The sequence below is a fragment of the Takifugu rubripes genome, chromosome 7, assembly GCF_901000725.2.
Source record: "Takifugu rubripes chromosome 7, fTakRub1.2, whole genome shotgun sequence".
NCBI lineage: Eukaryota > Metazoa > Chordata > Actinopteri > Tetraodontiformes > Tetraodontidae > Takifugu > Takifugu rubripes.
In genome coordinates, this window is record NC_042291.1 from 10,192,839 (window position 1) to 10,206,005 (window position 13,167).

Here is a 13,167-nt window from a genome sequence, read left to right on the forward strand (position 1 = left end):
TTCAGCCTGCATACCCCTTGGGTGTCTCTGTATCCCCATGGCAACCTATATTTACCCCACTTGACTGCAGGAGGGGCAGGCCTCCTCTTAGCAGCAGCTGTGGGGTTTAGATAGGAGCGGATGAAGTGAGTGACACAGACAGAGTGGCAGAAATGAGCCGGGAGCTAAGAGCAATGAGGAGACTGCACAACATCTCTGATCTGGAAGCAGGGCGCTTTGGTGACACACGAGCTCAGGGAAGCGCTTGTTTGCAGTTGCTAGGCGAGCAGCCGCTTAGCTCAGCATATGTCTCGATGCTCAAATTACCAGCCATGTGGTTAAAACTCCACCCACAATGGTTCAAAAAGTAGCCTGTTCATTCCAGTCATTTCACCTACTGGTAAATCACAATCGCTTTAAAGGTGAGATTTTGTTACTCTTGAATTAATTTAATTTGCAAAAAACTAATGACCAACTTTAGCTCCCTAATGGCCAAAACCAGCTTCAAACTTTGTTTGGAGAGAGTGCAGAGTCAGTAACTGTAACATAATAACCCAAGAGGGATAATAAGTCAACAGCAGGCCTCAGGTGTTAAATTAATTTCAACACACCGGGATCAATTAGGCCGGTTGGACTCACTTACAAACGCATTTAATTCAGTGTGTTTCCATACGGGATATACAGCAGCGAGCAAGGGCGTAGTTGTATTTGTGTGTACAGATTTGAGGAGAACAGAAAGAAAGATGGAATGTAGCAGCATAACAGCAGGAAATGTTAATTAGTGCTCCAGTCCCTAAGCTGTTTGTGCAATTAGACAGAACTCCTGCTGGACAAACGAGAAGAAAAACAGATAATGTTGGTGTCAGAAGATGCACAAACCTCCCCGCAACTGTTGAATGTGTATAATAAAACCCCTCACTGTTACCAAAAGTTAAAAAACAAAATTCAAAGTAATTTCCAATACAGATCACAATGCTTTTCTGTGGAACCCCCACTTGGTGTGAGAGGAGACCGTCTGACCTCATACTGTAACCCCCCCTACCCACATACCACAGTGGCTAACATATGACAAAAGGCTTCCAGAAATAAAGACTACCAGCCCATAAAAACAGATAAGCACTTAAACACACCATACTTACAGTGATAGATTTGATTAAGATACACAATTTTTTTTTTTTTCAGTGACTCAAATTTGGCACACTGGAGAATGGCTGAAGGAAGTTATGGGAGGGGTTGATAGAGCACAACAGTCTATAAATAAATCCAGTTTGGATGTTTCAAATGTTTCCCCCTCGGATCACTGCATGGCTGCAAAGCTCTTTACTGTAGCACTGACCTGGTTTGATTTGTTCAACAATCAAGAGAGAATTAGTGACATCCTCCTGTGCCAACCTTCATCACAAACTTCTTAACTCAGATGTATTATAAAAGTAGCAAGGCTACATTTTATTAAGTGCTCTGCGTGCATGAAGGGAATAAATTTCCAACGTAGCTGGGTAACTCTTTAGCGTCAATAGTCATTATGAACATAATCAGAGCGTAATTTGCCCTTGTTAAATGTAATATTAAACATTTGCTTGAAATGCAGATATCAGGAGGGGAGAGCATACTCATACATAAATTATATAAAACATTACAAAAAATGTTTGTACTGGCAGAAACGGCTCAGAACCAGCCCCCAAATTGCAATGGGCGAGTTCATGTCTATCAACACAAACATTCTGTTTCCACCCTGCCCAGAGCAGCAGTCCAGACTATGAATGTAGCGACATCTGTGTTGAGAACAGAGCCTTGCCCCACATCGAATTACCAGTACCAATCCGCCTGCACAGAACCATTTGGTACCTCACAAAAATAGATCCCACTTCCTCGAGTTTGTTCTCCTACATCAAAAGTCTTAACTGCTATAAATGTCATTTCAAACATCCACTTGTACAGACAGACTAAACATGTTCCTATTCAGAAGAAGTAAAACAAGCTTCGAATAAAAGAGGAAAACAGAAACGCGTGCGATGAGTCAGTGGCAGACCACATGAACTTTAAACTTATAAATAGAACTTTGTGAGGGATGTGTAGGGTGTGGAGCCTGTCTCTGAAGCCACCTTCAAATCTTCCATCCAGGGATAACATTAGGTCCATTTTGAGCAACTGTACAGAAAGCTAGACAAAGAGCCTGACATTTAGCTCCAGTGGGCAGCAACTGGCTTTAACGCTCATTGCTGTACTGATTCAGCACACAAGACCTAGAACGACACAGACGCGCCATCCCAAAGCTTTTCAAATTAGGCTATGATTTTGCACAAACCATACATTTCATATGCCATTTGCACACTCACAACAACAACAAATATAGAGGCAGACACAGATTTCAACATCCCACATGTAGAAAAAATACTAGTGACAACTTAACACTTCAGTTCACATGAGAAACCAAGCCAAAAGTGCTTTTTATACTGCAGTATTCTACTTAAGGTCCAGGTTTACTTCTGTTAAAGAGGTATTAGATTAATGTGAGAAATCATAACCTATTTGATGCGATAGAAACAGGAAGAGTAAAACCCTGCATAATAGTAGGTTTGTAAAGCTCAGAATGAATGCTTTGTTCAGAAAATGTCATCTTTACTTCTGAAGTACAAACTCAAGCATTCTTAACACTCAAGGACAGCACACACACACACACACACACACACACACACACACGCACACACACACACACACACACATACAGCTTAGGTTTCATCAGCAAGGTACACATGAAAATTCACCTTTCTCCAAAGAACAGTCGTTCTTCTCACTTTTCTGCTATGTGACTGAGTGTGATAGCCTGTGTGTGCATGTGTGTGTGTGTGTCTGGGTGTGCGTGAAAGAGAATGAGTAAAGGTTTATGGGGAGTACTTCATTAGGACTTGACTGTAAAGTAGATACTCCTGGTGTGATGACGTGAGAAACATCACAACACAAAAAGCAGTTGCCATGGCAATTTATATGACAAGAAATGTCATATGCTGACCGGATGAAAAGGCGTTTTGGTTACGCAGTCATCTGACTCTGTGACCTGCTTACTTTGTAATTTTGCCAAAGAACTCTTAAGTGCCTGAAATCACAGTGTTTAAGAGTATCCGGTTAAAAGGCCCTTTGGTTGAAAGATGAGAGGGAAAATACCCTAAACCTCAATTTACCACATCCTTGCTCTTTCAATCACACCCTACTGTGGTGAACAAGTCAACATCTACGTTTTAATGTGAATTTCACAAGAGAGGGCATAAAGGTCCACAATAAAACAAGTACAAACATTTTGGCCATTTATAAACACTAATTTCAAGTCACAAATAAAATATGAGTCTGCGTTAGACCGTCAGCCATTATGATAATTAAAAACCAAGTGGAACATAATTATACCTGTGTGATAACAGGCAAGTGGGCCACTCAGATTCAAGCTACAGAACTATTTGATAAATAAATTATGAAATATGCAACTATAAATAAAGTGTTTTTCTTTACATGCTGTACAGAAGAACAAATATGAGCAGACCTCTCTGACTTTAGTTAAGTTGGTTGATAACAACCACAAAGTACAACGGCACTGATTGTTTCTCTTGTCATCAAATATTGACAAATCAGGCTCAATTTATCTCAGACTCATTTCCCCAAGGGAAGAGTTAATAGATCATTAACAATATATAAGATAGAAGAAAAAAGAGATATATGTACTAATTTGTATCACAGGAATCTGAAAGTCTATTTCTTTGACTTTAACTACAGCAAATAAGTAAAATGTGTTGACATTTCTCATTAAAACTGAAGTTTTCAGTATTCATGGTCAGTAGCAGCAGGATTTATCATGTTCTTAATGTAGTCAGCTGATGCTTGTTCATGCAGAGCTGCAGTAAAATATGACTAATGCAAACACCTCAGTATCACCTTGTCCTTTATTACAACATGAGACATTGTGACTCCCAACACCTCCCCTAATCAAGTGTTCCAGTACAGAAATCTCAGTCATTATTTATGATAACAGCAGAACAGCATTTACTGCTCTGATACTACTACATCTACTAGATAAGAAGGATGAAGTGAGAGCTCCCCACTGGCAACCACACACACTGGACTGGTTTAAACTGTGTTTTAGTGGGTAAACGGCGTGTTAATGTGTCTGCTGGAACTCTCTGTGTTGTCAATGAGGCCTCAGTGCCTTTCAGGTGCTCTTCAATTGTTCTCGTTCATTTATCCTTCATTTTATTGGACACTGTTCTAGGTTTACAGTGACATAAATCTGCAAAAATAAGCACAATATTCACAGAATTCTGCCCATAAATGTGGCTTTTTAAAAACCGAAGGTTTTATTCGTCGTTAAAAAGGTTGCATTGTCACAATCCATAGCAACAATATGGGGGTAAACCTATAGAAATTAAAGATGTCTTTATGTACTTACCCTGTGGGTGGTTTGGAAGACATTGCCGTGATTACGATGTGGAAGCTCTGATGATGTCACTCAAAGTGGGCTCCCCAAATCCAACGTTGCTCGCACACGGCGGATCCCAGTTGTACCATCACCTGCGACTGAGCAAATAAAACGTTCCAATAGCGCACTTGGATTTTTCTAACGTTTCTCTCCTGGCCCAAAATAAGCAGCCAACAGGTATACTAAGAAGACACTTTGTATTTCGGTCAAAGGTACAACAAGTGTCACTGTGCGGATGACAGTCCAGTGTGGAGTCGAATACAGCTCGAACTGCAAGAGTTTCGGTCAATGTTCGAAGTCCAGCAGTAAAATAAATAAACACTTAAATAAAACAAAATAAAATTTGACCAACATGACCACTGTAATTACCACTGACTGAGCGAGTCTTCAAATCCACTTCTTATAATCGCAGTATCGTTCCACAGATTTTGTCAAGCCATGTCTGCCATAAATTGTATCCGGTCATACCTTTCAAAACAAAGTTCAGATACTATTTCATAACAACCTGTTATATTGTATATAAACCCATCACTATCTTTCTGTGTATGCTGTACTGTATTCATTTCAATTTGTACTTTTTGCCCATTATTAAAAGTAGTTTGTAATTTTGGCATTGATAAGCGTCTCCGGAAATACCTTTTTTGGGCAAAGTAGTCTACTCGGTCTTCCTGTCTTGTACAACTACGTAGATCGACCTTGACGCAGCCGTCCCAAGAGGGACTCTGTGGACAGCGCCACCTGGAGGGTAAGATCTGGAAATTAAAAAAAACAACAACAAACAAAACAAACAAAACAAAACACGTTATTCATGACAGTGGAATAAAAACAACATAATTAAAAAAAATTAAAAAGCTAAACCTATAATTTGCGGCTATTTTTTCGTCTCCACCTGCTTTGTGTAAACATAAGAGACCCTTCACCACAAGAGGTCGCTTTTACATCGTCATATAATATTACTACATACATTTTTATTTGAATTATTAATTAGACCGCAGTTTTATTAGATGTGTAACAACAATAAAATGAAATAAAAACAACCCTCTGTCCCTTGAATCCCTTTATTAAGTGTTTGAATTTCTTTTGGGATTTTGGAAGGAACAATACTTCAATTCAAGAAATCTGCTCTTATTTTTTATATGTCCATCTACTAATTTTCTGCTGTTCACTGCCTTTGATCAGGATCATCTTTCCAGCCACTTGATAAGAGGTGTTTATCTCTCTTCAATAGAGGATAAATGTCTTAATAAACTTTACATAGTGTCAATATACATTGAGAAAACAATGTAAACTAGCTAGTTTTCATTAATATTCTTGACAGTTGTGATTTGCAAGATAAGCCCAAACTATTTTAGCATATCTTTATTCAACAGCTTTTTCTGTTCTCAATTTGTTCCAGTTTTGCATTCTCAGGAAAGCAGCTGTTCGCACTTGGTCACTGATAAAGATCTTGAAGTCACAGCAGAAATGTGCAAAAAACATCACGTGCACCCAAGCCTCTGCAGCACTTATTAAGAGGGTACTGCACAGGGATTTCATTACAGTCTAAAAAGACCCAGACACACATATTGGAGCTCTGAGTGGCAGATACTGATTGTGCCTTTAAGAATCAACATCACCAAGATATCAGGATGTCAGGTGAACACATTTTATCCACTGTACTTTGAAAATGTATATAATTCTGACATCTTCAAGACATGATTAATGCTATACAGCTTTGTTTGAAATATAAATAACCTTGAAGTTCCTTAAATTGCCTTTTTTCAAATAAAATAAAGTTATTAAGAATAGCATTTGAATTTAAAAGTAAGTATGCAACCTATGTGTTTCTGTTCATGGAGAGAATATCCCTTCAAAAACTTGAAAGTTGAAATTATGAAGAACAATGTGAAATGATCTGAAATAAAAACATGAATAAACATAGCAGAAGATTAAATCTCAAAAATAAGTATTTACTTAATAAGTATTCTTGTCATCTTTGAACAAGTTCAATGTGCTGACACAATAGATGTGCTTTAAATGGAGTGAATTGCTTATAATCACCAGAAGGTGGCGCTCTAAGGCTAATGGGAAATTAGATAATAAACCCATATTAACTAGCTCAAAAATTTTATAAATATTATATAATAATTATAATAGCCACTAATCTTCAAATTTGAGAAAACAAACATGATTAATGCAACATATTGTCATGTCATGCACAGTTATAGGCTTTAACATGTCTGTCTAATAAGTATTCGGTGTGTCCACATTTTTTTTAGAGGCGAGCTTTGAGGATTATTACAATGGAGACAACTTCATGCTCTGCAACGAAACTGCTGTGAGACCTTTTGGAAAGGTGTTCCTGCCAACCCTCTACAGTTTGGTATTCATTGTTGGATTTGCAGGTGTGAGCTTTTGTAAATGTGTTCCTCTGATTTATGGACATTTTTGGATATCAGAAAGTGAAAAAGGCTACAGTGTTTCTAATTGTTTTATATGAACATAATGTAACTGTCCTCACTTCTGTCACATAACAGAACTCACTCCTCAAATACCACTCCACAGGCCACATAATCACCATGCACCATGCAATGCAGGGTAAAACAGCGATGAGCACAACTGACACATAGCAAGAAGATTCTGGGTTTGATTGCATATAGAGGGTTGATTGGTTATTTTTGGGTGATGATCTAGATGAAGGCACTTTCTCACGATTCGTTTGTCTTCAGTTTGCAGTTACTGATCAATGAGAGCTTGGACCTCTTAGACATGTGTATTTTTCAAGCACAATCCCTAACACACATCATTTGCACCCTGGTGATCTCCATTTCACCAACTCTGATAGCAAATCCAGCCAGACCTCTTCTGAACTAGGTCCTTTACTCTAAACAGGGTTATTATGACTGCAAATGCTTATTTTATATTATATTATTCAAAAACTTATTTGAGCTTATTTGCTAATTCTTCTCAAAAAGATACATTACTTTGGCCATGATTGTACATAAAAGTGAAAGGAGGGAAACATCAAAGGGGGGTGAAGTCTTTTTTGCATATCCTAACCTCTATTATTTTTCTCTTACCAGGCAACAGTTTAGTCCTGTGTGTTCTGATGAAGCATTGGAACCAGGCCAACCTGACAGACATCAGCCTTTTCAACCTTGCCCTCTCTGACCTCCTCTTTGTCCTAACGTTGCCTTTCTACGCTCACTACGCTGTGGCCGGCGAGTGGCCCTTCGGGGACTTCATGTGCCGTTTCACCTCTGTCTTCCACCGCACAGGGTTCTTCAGTAGCATCTTCTTTATGATTTTCATGACTCTAGACCGATACGTGGTCATCATGCACGCCCTCACAGTGGCACGATATCGCACGCTGAGGACAGGTGTAATTGTGTCCATAGTGGTCTGGTTGCTGAGCTTCACTGTCTCGCTCCCATCTTTAATCTTCACTCAGGTGACAAATTCGTCTTATGGGACTGGCTGTAGATACATGCCAGACAACGATATCTGGGAAGATTATAACCTATTTGCAATGAATATATTTGGGCTTGTGTTACCACTGCTTATAATGATAGCATGTTACGCAAGAATTATACCCAGATTGGTGAATATGAGGAGCACAAAGAGGCACCGTGTCATCAGGTTGATCATCTGCATTGTGCTGGCTTTTTTCTTATTCTGGACCCCCTATAATATTTACCTTTTCTTGTTTTTCCTCAATAACAAAGGCAAACTTGGCGGAGAAGTGTGCAAAGTAGAGGAAAATTTAAAGCTGACCGGAACTGTGACTGAGACATTTGCCTACACACACTGCTGCCTCAACCCCGTCATATACGCCTTTATCGGAGAAAAGTTCATAAAACGTGTGCTGAACCTCTTGAAGAGCTGGTTTCCTTCTCTTCGTTCTGTCTTGGCCAGAGATCTCTCAGAGAACTCCCGCAGGAAGAGCTCTGTAATGTCTCAGTCCTCTGAAGTCACCTCCACTTTCATCAGTTAGGGGCTGAGCTGCCTCATGATTTTTGCCCATCTCTGTTTGTTGTTTCAATTCAGTTTCCACTTTTGACCCCTGATTATCGAATGCTTATAATCTCTCCAAAGCTTCCTGTGATAATCTGTTGTAGATTCAACTGATGTATTATCTCTCATTCATTAGAATATTTTACTCTGCCTTTCTTTTTTCTTGAGCTTTAACTGTGTTTTTTGCTGCTTATAGCATTTAAACTTCGTCACCTAAAGTTCTTGTTCGTTACACCATGTAACCACAGTTCGTCAGTTATTGACGGACTAACTCTTTGTAAAAAAAAAAATAATTCTAACACATTTTCTTGATGACATTGCTTGTCTTGTGGAAAATATTACTATGGCAGCACGTTCAGCCATAAACACCCAAAAGTCTGAAAGTTGATGTCTTTTTTTTCTTTTTTTGTGCCTCATGTATGATGCATATCCTGTAGCATAAGCTCAACTTGCATAGTTTGTATTTGGAGTTGTATCAACCTCACCGGTCATAATGTGGTTGTACATATTTTGATGAGCCCAGAGCTACCAAGCTACATTTTCTTTCAGTCATTAAAACTTGTTTTGTTTATTCCACCACATTGGAGGTTGTGACACTACTTTACAAGAAAGACTGTATATTTTTAAACATAATATTGATTTCAGACCAAGCTACAAGAAGAAATGGTCAGAAGTAGTCACATGGTCAGAAAAGTGAGTTTCAGAAAAATAAGCTTTTCCTGTTGAGGTACTCACAAAATTCAAGACCTTCCACAACACCGAGAGCCAAAACAGATAAAAGAAAAAAGCACACCTCATTAGAATATTTTTTACCTCCTGCTCACTTACACAGGGACGCTTCGCGGAAAACCACACTTGTCACCTATGTGCAGGTTTGAAAGTAGCAAAGGAAGCAACAAAACCCCAGAGTTGATTTGAGCAGAAATGAGCAGGATTTCATAAAAAAGCTATGAAGCATGATGACAGGATATCATATTGTTAAAGCCTAACCCAAGAGCAGGAGCAGTGATTTTAACATTAGGTAAGATTTTATTATTTAAGTTTGGGCTTTCTTTTCTGGGCCTTATTCCTCATACTGTGTGTTCAAGCATGTGTTTACGTGTGTGTTAAGATTGTTGGCGCCAGGAAGTGAGGGTCTCCACTTCTGTCTGAGCACACTGTGCATAGAAAGAGCGATAGTAAGATTTAAAAAAAAAAAAGCTTGAGATGTGGTTTCAACATAGATCACGCTAACCCATCTATGGTTAGATTAAGAGGATGTGACAGTCATCGAATGTGGAGCATTTACCCTGCAGCCAGGTGGAGGAATATTCCACCACTATGTCTGTACCCCATCGTTGTTGTTCTTGTTGATTCCTTTGAAAAGTTTTTATTTTTGAAATGGCAGCGGCTGGGCTGCCAGAGGGGCCTTTCAGACATGACTCAAGAGACAAATAAATCTGAAAAGTTCAACCTAAAGGGCAGGAAAGTCCAACCTTCTCATATGGCAGTCATTTCTTTTTCAGTAGGTGTTGGGATTTCTTCGATTAATTTCCTAATTTCTGCTCATTTCTACATTTTTTACACACACTTGGGAGCAAACTAAAAAAGTTTTTTTTTTTGCAAACAAGAATGAAGAGTAAGCGGTCAAAAGATTCCAATGAGAATTGAAAGAGTGAGTAATACTACTGTTCTTTTTAGATTGTTGCCATAATTAAACCAGGTTGGCTTGAAAACTATAGAATTTTTATACATAACCTCCAAGAAGAGTTAAGAGGTCAATTATTTCATCTGACAGTTATTTGTGTTGCTTTAAGGCTTATAAACTCAGGTCTACAAATGATCAGCATTCCAGTAGGGCTTTCTTTTCAACAACCATTTGCACCTTGGGGTAATAGCTTAGACCCATTAAGATGAGTTTAAAGACAGACAAAGACAGTTGTTCAATGGGCTAACAGTGGTGTTGGTTGCTTGTCAGCGAGCAATTGCTTAGACTTCGATGTGGAGAAATGTGGTTTGCCACAGTGTCACAGTTCGAGATTTTGCCTTTCTTTCCAGCATGACAACTGCTGACAATCCTGATGATTCCAATAGTTACACACATGTTTTCTAACTGTAATAGAGCTTTGAGATGTCAATATGCAAAAATTGTTGATTTGATTAGGCCTGATGTCAAATTAATGTCCAACAATAACAATAAGAGCTTCGTTTTCAGAATGTGCACAGCCTGGTGTTTCCTATATTAGTCATTATATGAAGCCACTTCTTGGCAAACGTTGAAGAGTGAAAGTCCGACTGAAGATATAAACATCAACAACCTTTCTGTCCTTGATCATTGTCCCTTGTACAGCATGAACACCACCACGGATGATCCCACATTGTACACAGACATGTATGACTACGATTACAACTCCACGTGTGATCAAGATCCAAACCCTGTGTTGTCTGACACAGTCTTGCAGTGTTTTTACTACGTGGTGTTTTGCTTCGGCCTCATCGGTAAGTTCAACCAGATGCAGTCATTTCAACTACCAATAAATAGTTTTAAAATGTCAAAGAATGACTGATATTTCTAACTGATTATATAGGCAACAGTACAGTGGTCTGGGTTCTCCTAAAATTCATTAAGCTGAAGACTATGGCGGACATATGTCTCCTCAACCTGGCTCTCTCAGACCTCATATTTGCTGTTTCTCTTCCTCTTTGGGCCTTCAATTCCCAAAGTCTGGCATTGTGTAAACTGATGACAGGAATCTATCAGGTCAGGGTTTTTATCATTCCCATTACAGAAAAGTTAATTTGATTAAAAATAAAAAAAAGTAAGTGGTACTTTTGGAAATTACCTCTCCTTTTCTTCATCCCACAGTTGGGGTTCTACAGCGGGACTTTATTTGTGACTCTCATGAGTCTGGACCGCTACGTAGCCATCGTCCATGCTGTTACGTCCCTTCGCAACCGCACACTTCGCATTGGAATCATCGCCAGCGTCATGATCTGGGCCACATCTGTCATCATCGCAGCTCCTCACGTTAAATTTGCCTCCCTGGAGATAGATCCAGTATATAACCTCTCCCAGTGCCAGCCACTCTATCCGGAAGAGACCCACGAATCTTGGAAGATGTGGCGAAACCTCAGTGAGAACATCGTGGGCCTCTTTGTCTGCCTCCCCATCATGATTTTTTGTTACATCAAAATCCTTATTGTGCTTTTCATGGCCAGGAATTCCAAAAAGGACAGAGCTATAAAGCTAATATTTGCCATAGTGTGTGTGTTCTTGATGTGCTGGGTGCCCTATAACATCATGGTTTTCCTTCAGACTCTGCAGATCTTTGAAATTCTGACTTCCTGCAGCGCCTCGAGAAGCATCAGCTCCAGCATGAGTGTTGCTGAGCTCATTGCACTGTCCCACTGTTGTTTGAATCCCATCATCTACGCATTCGCAGGGGAGAAGTTTCGGAGGTCACTGGCGAAAGTTTTGGGTAGACATCTTGGTTGTTACCAGAACAGGGCTACTTTCAGTCACAGAAACACCACCGACAAAGAGACTTCAAACACACCTGTAAGATCAGATTATTAAACAGAACTTTCTATAGTGTGATGGTGTGATGTGATGTATGAATCTTCTGGAGTCTGAGGTTTTTAAAGGTACTAATTGAGAGAAATATGAATCGGTTAAGTAACATGTAAAATAACATGTAAACCGATGTATTGTAGCATTCTGTAATTAAATGAATGGTAATTTCCTTATGTTTCAAAATGTAGTTGTGTGATTTATATGAAATGTCACCAGACAATATGATGCAGGTGCATATAAAATATATGTGAAATATCTGGAAATGTATTTGCAGCTGTGTTAGCAGTCGAAAACGCACCCAAACCCGCAGCCCGTACATTTTACTGAAACTACTGAGGTGAAGGAAACAAGATGCAGCAGAGCAACAGGAAGTCAAAACATGCTACACTTCTGCAGCAAGAGTCTCGCCTGTTCAGATCAGGAGGCCATGCAAGCGACACAAGGCAAAGAACAACAGAGGAGTTAAACATCAGTTGATTTTGATTCAGTTTGGAAGTTAAAAAATATGTTTTTGTCATGTAACCATGATGTTATATGACAAAAACATCTTTTTTTTGCTACATACTAAAATCTACTAAAATCCGTATTCTACAGACAAAGTGACCACATTTTGGGAAGCATGGACATTGTGGGTGATCGTCTCAACCTCAAAGGAGTGTCTGAGGGTTAACACGGTTATTATGGTTGGAATTAGGGGTTTAGGTTAGGGTCAGGGACAAGGTGTTATTTCGGGTGGTTAGAGTTAGGGTAAAGAGCTGGGGAATGCTTTATGTCTATGAAAATCTTCACAAAGATAGACATACAAGGATTTGTGTGTCAGAGGGCATTTTTGTCCAGCTAGACCAGGGGTCGGCAACCCAAAATGTTGGAAGAGCCATATTGGACCAAAAAAACAAGAAACAAATCTGTCTGGAGCCGCAAAAAATTAAAAGCCTTATATAGGGCTTATAATGAAGGCGAAGCATGCTGTAAGTGTCTATATTAGCTGTATTAGCCTACTTTCCAAATGATAAGTAGGCTTCAAAGACATAATGAGCATTCATGATGAAATGTTTATTTTCCCCGCAGCGCATCCTGGAGAGGATCACGTGATGCATCACCTGTCCACTCTGCTGTACGATGGCGCTTTAAGTTTAACTTCCATTATAATGAGATGTTGAAATTAAATATCTATTATACA

General features: G+C 39.2%; 3 protein-coding genes across 7 annotated transcripts in view; 2 read left to right on the forward strand and 1 right to left on the reverse strand.

The window, feature by feature from the left end:
• The window catches only part of cobl (cordon-bleu WH2 repeat protein), a 35,286-nt gene extending 30,117 nt beyond the window's left edge, over positions 1-5,169 (reverse strand). For 3 of the 4 annotated variants that reach the window (XM_029839221.1, XM_029839222.1, XM_011605447.2), the window contains exon 1: positions 4,412-4,881. In XM_029839221.1, the coding sequence (XP_029695081.1) occupies positions 4,412-4,434 (23 nt within the window). In that variant the 5' untranslated portion in view covers positions 4,435-4,881. Of the gene's footprint in view, positions 1-4,411; positions 4,910-5,077 lie in introns of those variants that run through there. The other variant, XM_011605448.2, reaches the window with a different exon arrangement.
• Positions 5,170-5,936: 767 nt separating this feature from the next.
• Positions 5,937-9,010, forward strand: ccr2 (chemokine (C-C motif) receptor 2). The gene is made up of 3 exons (XM_003965984.3): positions 5,937-6,076; positions 6,700-6,825; positions 7,504-9,010. The coding sequence occupies exons 1-3, from the start codon at positions 6,070-6,072 to the stop codon at positions 8,412-8,414; spliced, it is 1,044 nt and encodes a 347-aa protein (XP_003966033.2). The 5' UTR covers positions 5,937-6,069; the 3' UTR covers positions 8,415-9,010.
• An 82-nt stretch (positions 9,011-9,092) lies between these two features.
• Positions 9,093-12,921, forward strand: LOC101071120 (C-C chemokine receptor type 4). 2 transcript variants are annotated; one of them, XM_011605450.2, is made up of 5 exons: positions 9,464-9,938; positions 10,045-10,088; positions 10,764-10,912; positions 11,002-11,174; positions 11,280-12,921. In XM_011605450.2, exons 3-5 carry the CDS (start codon positions 10,765-10,767, stop codon positions 11,988-11,990), a joined length of 1,032 nt encoding a protein of 343 aa, XP_011603752.2. In that variant the 5' UTR covers positions 9,464-9,938; positions 10,045-10,088; position 10,764; the 3' UTR covers positions 11,991-12,921. The 2 variants fall into 2 exon arrangements, with proteins under 2 accessions (XP_011603753.2, XP_011603752.2); XM_011605451.2 differs by lacking the exons at positions 9,464-9,938; positions 10,045-10,088 and adding an exon at positions 9,093-9,455.
• The last annotated feature ends 246 nt before the right edge of the window (positions 12,922-13,167 follow it).